The sequence below is a fragment of the Pristis pectinata genome, chromosome 28 (assembly GCF_009764475.1).
Source record: "Pristis pectinata isolate sPriPec2 chromosome 28, sPriPec2.1.pri, whole genome shotgun sequence".
NCBI classification, from domain to species: domain Eukaryota; kingdom Metazoa; phylum Chordata; class Chondrichthyes; order Rhinopristiformes; family Pristidae; genus Pristis; species Pristis pectinata.
In genome coordinates this window covers 1,328,100-1,335,496 of record NC_067432.1, presented here as the reverse complement: position 1 = coordinate 1,335,496, position 7,397 = coordinate 1,328,100, and the positions used below count along the sequence as shown (strand labels likewise).

Here is a 7,397-nt window from a genome sequence, read left to right as displayed (position 1 = left end):
GGAGGATGAGGGGAGGGGAGGGGGAGGGGGAGGGGGAGGGGAGGGGATGGGAGGGGAGGGGAGGAGGGGGGGATGGGAGGAGGGGGGGATGGGAGGAGGGGGGGATGAGGGGAGGGGGGGATGGGGGGATGAGGGGAGGGGGGGATGAGGGGATGAGGGGATGAGGGGATGGGGGGAGGGGGGAGGGGGGATGGGGGGAGGGGGATGGGGGTAGGGGAGGGGAGGGGGGATGAGGGGAGGGGGGATGGGGGTAGGGGGGAGGGGAGGGGAGGGGAAGGGACCAGGCAGGGTTACAACGTCAGCCCGACGGCTGAGAGAGACCTGATCCTGTTGGGTCAAGATCAAGGTCGGGGTCAAGGTCAGCGGTGAAGGGCAGATGCGTCGGGAGGACATTATACCTGCCGGTGTCCCACAGTACCCGGGGGGGGGGGGGGGGGTGGTGGTGGGGTTGCGGGGTGGGGTGCTGAGGTCAAAAGGGTTGAGAGCTTCAAGTTCCTGGGAGTGAACATCACCAACAGCCTGTCCTGGTCCAGCGATGTAGATGCCATGGCCAAGGAAGCTCACCAGCACCTCTGCTTCCTCAGGACGATAAAGAAATTTGGTTTGTCTCCTTTGACTCTCACCAACTTCTACCGATGAACCATAGAAAGCATCCTATCTGGATCTATCACGGCTTGGGACGGCAACTGCTCTGCCCAGGACTGCAAGAAACTGCAGAGAGTTGTGGACACAGCCCAGCACATCACGGACACCAGCATCCCCTCCACAGACTGTCTACACTTCTCGCTGCCTCAGTAAAGCAGCCGACATAATCAAAGACCCCACCCACCACAGACATTCCCTCTTCTCTCCCCTCCCATCAGGCAGAAGATACAAGAGCCCGAAAGCCCGTACCACCAGGCTGAAGGACAGCTTCTATTGCTCTGTTACAAGACTATTGAATGGTTCCCTAGTACGATAAGATGGACTCTTGACCTCACAATCTACCTTGTTATGACCTGGCACCTTATTGTCTGCCTGGACTGCACTTTCTCTGTAACACTCAATGCACTGTGTAATGAACTGATCTGTATGGATAGTATACAAGACAAGTTTTTCCACTACTTTGGTACATGTGGCGATAATAAACCAGTAATAAGTATAGACCACATGTGGGCAGAAGGGATGTACAGTACTGTGCTGTATTGTTCTGTGTTCTATCAGGTCTCCCCTCAGCCTCCGCTGCTCCGGAGAAAACAACCCAAGTTTGTTCAAACTCTCCTTATAGCTCATGCCCTCTAATCCAGGCAGCGTCCTGGTGAACCTCTTCTGCACCCTCTCCAAAGCCTCCACATCCTTCCAATAAAGGGGGTGCCCAGAATTGAATGCAATACTCCAGATGCAACTTAACTGGAGTTTTATAAAGCTGCAACATAACTTCCTGACTCTTGAACAATTCCTTGACTAGTAAAGGCAAGCATGCCACGTGCCTTCTTTACCAACCTATCAACCTGGGAGCTATGGACTGGAACTCAAGATCCCTCTGTACATCAACACTGTTAAGGGTCCTGCCCTTAACTGTGTATAGTCCTTTCACATTCAATCTCCAAAAATGCAAAATATCACACTTGCCCAGATTAAACTCCATCTGCCATTTTCCACCCGTATCTGCAACTGACCTATAATCTCGCTGTATCCTTTGGCAATCTTCTACACTGTCCACAACGTCACCAAACTTTGTATCGTTTGTAAATTTACTAACCCACCAATCCACGTTTTAATCCGTATGTTATATAATGTCACAAACAGCAGGGGTCCCAGTAGGGATCCCTAAGAACACATCTAGTCACAGACCTCAAACCAGAATAAGTCCCATTGACCACGACCCTATGGACAAGCCTATTCTGAATCCAAACAGCCAAGTCACTGTGGATCCCATGCATCTTAATCTTCTGGATGAGCCTCTCATGAGGGACCTTGTTAAACATTACAGAAATCCATGTAGACAACATCCACAGCTCCACCCTCAATCACCTTCGTCACCTCCTTAAAACACTCAATCAACTTAATAAGACACAAGTTCACCCGCACAAAGCCATGACTGCAAGCGCTCATAAATCCTATCCCTAAGAATACTCTCCAATAGCTTCCCCACCACTGACGCGAGACTCACCAGTTTATAGTTTCCAGGATTATCCGTATTTCCCTTTTGAAATAACAAAACAACATTAGCTACTCTCCTCTTCTTCAGGACTACAGAGGACACGAAGATCTTGGTCAAGGCCCCAGCAATCTCATCTCTTGCTGCTCTCAGTAACCTGGGGTATATCCCATCAGGCCCTGGGGAGTTATCCACTTTAATGTTCTTCAAGAGACCCAACACTATACCTCTTCCTTAATCTCAAAATGCCAAAGCATTCTAGCACACTCCACACTGATCTCCCCATCCTCCACATCCTCCTTGGTAGGTATTCATTTAGGACCTCTCCCACATCCTCCACCTCGAAGTACATGTACACTCCTTTATCCTTGAATGGTCCTACCCTCTCCCTAGTTACCTCCTTGCTCTTGATGCATGTATAGAATGCCCTGGGATTCTCTTCAGTCCAAGGACTTTCCATGGCCCCTCCTGGCTCTTCTAATTCCCTTGAGTTCTTTCCTGGTCCTCACAGGCTGTTTGATTTTAGCTTCCTAAACCTTACGTAACTTTTTTTCAACCCCAAGTAGTTAGGGCTGCTACTCCCCACGTAAATGGTGGTGGAGGCAGAAACCTTAAATCGCATTTACGCAGTAGTTGGGAGAGTGTAACTGTGCTACAGACCACTAGCTGGGAAGTGGGATTTCTCAATAGCTCTCTCCAGCCTGCTGGATCACTATGGAACAAACAGCTGCCCACACCACGGATGGAAAAATACCCCCTCAAAAAAGCTTTTCTCCAAAGTGGAAAATGCCAGAAATACTCAGCAGGTCAGGCAGCATCTGTGGAGAGAAAGTGTTTCACTTCAATTAACTTTCATTAGCATTAGAAGGGAACCGAAAGATCAAAGGGAACATTTGATTAGGTGGAAAGAAAGTGAGAATGGATGATACAGGAGGCTTTATTAATAGCAGCAATCTGTCTGAAGAAGGTGCAAGTAGAGAGAGAGTGGGAGGGAGAGAAGGTTGTTGCCTCTACAAAACACAGACCTCAGCAGTTGCTGAGAACTTGGAATAAAGGGGATTGCAGGGAAAGTCCAGAGGTTGGGCAACATCTGTGGACGGAGAACTGAGCTGCAGGTCAGGAGCTGGGGAGCAAAAACACTGCAGATGCTGGAAACAAAGTGCTGGAAACAAAGTGCTGGAAATTCTCGGCAGGCCGGGCAGTGTTTGAGCTATCGTCTTGCAGCACAGAAACAGGCCCTTGCAGTCTATGCCAATGTCAACCTCTCACTCACACTAATCCCATTTTATTCTCCCAACACTCCCATCAATTTTCCCAGGTTCTAACCCTCACCCACACACAAGTTACAGTGGCTGATTCACCCACCATCCCACCCAAGTTGCAAGAGGAAACCCAAGTACACAGTCCTGATGCAGGGTTTTGACCCGAAACCTCGACAGTTCCTCTCTCCCCCCACGGATGCTGCTTGACTCAGAGTTCCTCCAGCAGATTGTTTTTCACCCAGAGGAGATGTCTGCGGTGACATGGTACATGCAGGCTCTGTAGCGACATCGCCCAAGGTCAGGACTGGATTGGACTCTGGCACTTGGGACAGTGACTATCCCAACTGCCCCATTGCACTGCCCCTGACGGAGAGGGAAAGGCTGCTGGCCCAGGTCAATGGTGCACCTCCATGGAAGGGCATCAGACCCTGATCCAACCCTCAGCCACTGAGCACCCCAGCATTCTCTGCTCTGACACCAGCTGGAAGTTGTGGAGTTCAGTGCTGAGCCTGAAGACGAAATGGTGTTCCCCGAGCCTACATTCCCCTGTCCCAAGGGAGCCCAAAGAGTCAGCAACAGAAGTCAGAGAGGTGTGAAGGAATACAATGAAAGACAACTGGGTCACTGAAGTCCTACCATCAGGCAGTGGGAGTAAATAACATTTCATGAAGCCATTAATGATTGAGGAATTTTGAATGGTAGCTTTTATTGAGAAAAGGTACAACATCTATGACATTGGTGCAGATTCCAATCTTGTGTGACTTTTCCCACAGGTACTCAGTGTTGCTGCAGAGATCGACAATGGCTTTCATTTCCTTCTGAGTGCCCACCGTGTTGGATGGTCAACAGGTTGGCACAGGGGTACTGCTGTTCTGTTAGACTGGCACACAGGATGAAGTCAATCCTTATGTTGCAGATTTTCAGGAATAAATGACCTGAATGTTTCCTGAGAACGTTACTTGGGAAGATGTGATTTACACACTGTGCTGAAGTGGTGGATACTGCAAAAGACTAGATTATTTCACGGTCAGAGGCTTTGCACCATTTTCCTCCTAGAATACTCCTGGTAACAGGAATTACCTGAGGTATTTTCTCTTTCATTAATCATGTGGTATTAATTGAGTAAACTATTTAACATATTCAAAAACTATATAGAAATATTATTGAAAGCACAGTCATTGCACCCTTCCTGAAGATAACAAACATGTGACAAATGTAATTACTCTCAATACAGGACAATAGTTTGGATTAATAATTAAGGCATAATTCATTCACCAAGAATTAATTCCACAAAGCTGAATTAACCAAGGCCTTGGCACAGTAGTTTTGTGGCGTCTGGGTGACACGGGCACATCACTTGAATGGTTGTTATGGTTCAAGTTCACTATTTCATGGATCATTACTCAAACATGGCTTGAAATTACCCAACTCCAGAGTTTCCTGTTATTTTAAATACAGGATATTCTCCTCTGGAGAATGATCTTTCCAATGCTTGTCAACCTCAGTTCTGTACATCAAAGGGATTTCTTATTTACGTTTGCTGATGGCCTTTCAGTTAAGGAGTTGGAGTCAAAGCACTGGCAAACCAGTCATTAACAGAATCCCTGTTTGCCTTCACCCACTTGATGTTGGCCTTTGTCTTCTCCAGAGCTTGCTCAATGGCACGAGTTCCAGACCCAAATCCAATGTGCTCGTTATCCTTCTTGAACTGTTCAAGCTGCCGATTAAACCAACACAGCACAATGTTTAACTGTGCACATTCTTAACACCAACAGCATTACCACCTGAGGAAACTTTAATCTCTGATAATTAGCATTGCTGGCCAACTTGAGAAACATTGCAAAACATTGACAATGAGAGGTACATCTGCTACTTTGTTCTTCCCCATTTTGAACAACACTGGGAAACTTTAAGGTGCAATGAAAGTCTCAACAGGACAACAGACCAAGTGTGGGCAACAGGGAGTTACTGAAACAGGTCAGTGTCTGGCCCGAGTGGACACTCTGGGTCGAGAACAGGAGCAGGAGGAGGCCACTCGGCCCCTCACGCCTGCTCCATCATTCACTGTGACCACGGCTGATCGAACCCAGGCCTCATCTGCTGAATAGTGGCTGCTCTGGTTATCAGGTTCTGGAGTAGCTTCTGCAGGGTAGAGGGGAGCAAATTACAGGAAACTACCGACCTCTTGGCCAGTAGTTGGGGAAGTGCCAGAGTTTATCATAAAGGAGTGAGAACAAGACACAGAAAATAATAATCTGATTTAACAGTCGACACTGATTTATGAAAGAGGAATCATGTTTGACTAACCTATTGGAATTTTTTGAGAGTATCCAGTAGAGTTGATGAGGGGAAACCAGCACATGTGGTGTGTTTAGATTTGTAGGTGATGTTTGAAAAGGTCCTTACAGGAGACTGAAGCAAAAGGGAGGGCACATGGGATTGGGGGTCATGTACCAGTGTTGACTGAGAATTATTAACAGATGAAACAGAGGAATAAATGGAGGGTTGTCAGGCTGTGACCAGTGAGAGCACAGGGTTGGTGTTTACACCAGATCTGCACAGTTGGCAGCATTCAGTTGGCCTCAGGGACCAAGTGTAACATTTCCAGCAGCAACACACAACACACTGGAGGGACTCAGCGGGTCAGGCAGCATCTGTGGAGGGAAACAGACAGTCGACGTTTTGGGTTGACACCCTCCAATTTCCGTGTGTGCTGACAGCACAGAAGTAAATGGGAACAAGTGATGATGAGGGAAAGAGGCTTCAAGGGACGTGGTCAGCACGGTTGGTTGGGCTGAAAGGCCTGTTTCCTTACTGTACAACTCTAAACATGGGCAGCAATATGGCAGGTAGATTACCGTACAGGGAATGTGAGGTTATCTAATCTCATTGAAAAAGAGTGAGTATTGTGAGTATTTTTTTTAAACAATGCTGAGAGATTGGGAAATGGTGATGTTTAAATAAGACAAGTTTCTTTATCAGTCACATGTACATCAAAACACACAGTGAAATGCATCTTTTGTGTCGAGTGTTCTGGGGACAGCCCACAAGTGTTCCCACACTTCCGGCACCAACATAGCATGCCCACAACTTCCTCACCCGTACGCCTTTGGAATGTGGGAGGAAACCCACACAGACACAGGGAGAACGTACAAACTCCTTACAGACAGCGGCCGGAATTGAACCCAGGTCGCTGGCACTGTAATAGTGTTATGGTAACTACTGTGCCTTGTACACAAATCACTGGGATGCTAACAGGCAGATAGGAAGGCTCACGGTTAATTGGTCTTTATTGTCTGAGGATTTCACTATGGGATTAAAGGTATCCTACTGCAATTATACAGTGCAAAAAAACATGTAGATGCTGGAAATCCAAAACACAAAATTCCAGAAGCACCCAGCAGGTCAGGTAGCATGCATGGGGAGAGAAACAGCACTGACATTTCAGGCCAATGACCCTCCACCAGAAATGGGAAGGTGATGAAATCAGAGGGACTCAGCAGAATTGTAAAACTGCAGCAATGACCCGAGGGCTGCCATATGCTGAGCTCAAGGCTGCATGCACAACCTCATCTTCTGTTTGTGCTCGTACAACCCACAGGACACTGTTGAATTTCAGTTTCAGGTCACCATGCTCTCCATCTCTCTCCTCAGATGTGGACCTGTCGTTCTGTTTCAATTTGTTTCTTTGTTCCACTGATGCTCACAGTTGCTGTCACCTTGACTTGATGGTCTGCACCCTATCAACATTCCCCTCCCTTTCTGCAACTTAAAGCAAACTTTTCAGTTCTAATGAAGGGTCCTTGATTGGAAACACTGACTGTTTCTCTCCCCATGGACACCGCCTGACTTGCTGAGCGTTTTCAGCATTTTCTGTTTAGATCTGTGGAGGGGGTGGGGGTGGGGAAGAGGGGGACTGGAGATAGTGCAGGAGGATGGCACTGAGGTAAACGATCGGCTGTGATCTTGGTGTACTGTTCAGTAGGAATGTGGGC

At 47.7% G+C, this 7,397-nt stretch overlaps 1 protein-coding gene across 1 annotated transcript in view; it reads right to left on the bottom strand.

The window, feature by feature from the left end:
* Window positions 1-4,080: 4,080 nt before the first annotated feature.
* Window positions 4,081-7,397, bottom strand: part of LOC127583827 (aminopeptidase Ey-like) — a 58,358-nt gene continuing 55,041 nt past the window's right edge. The window contains exon 20 of the mRNA XM_052040194.1: window positions 4,081-5,119. Within this exon, the coding sequence (XP_051896154.1) occupies window positions 4,958-5,119 (162 nt within the window). The 3' untranslated portion in view covers window positions 4,081-4,957. The remainder of the gene's footprint in view (window positions 5,120-7,397) is intronic.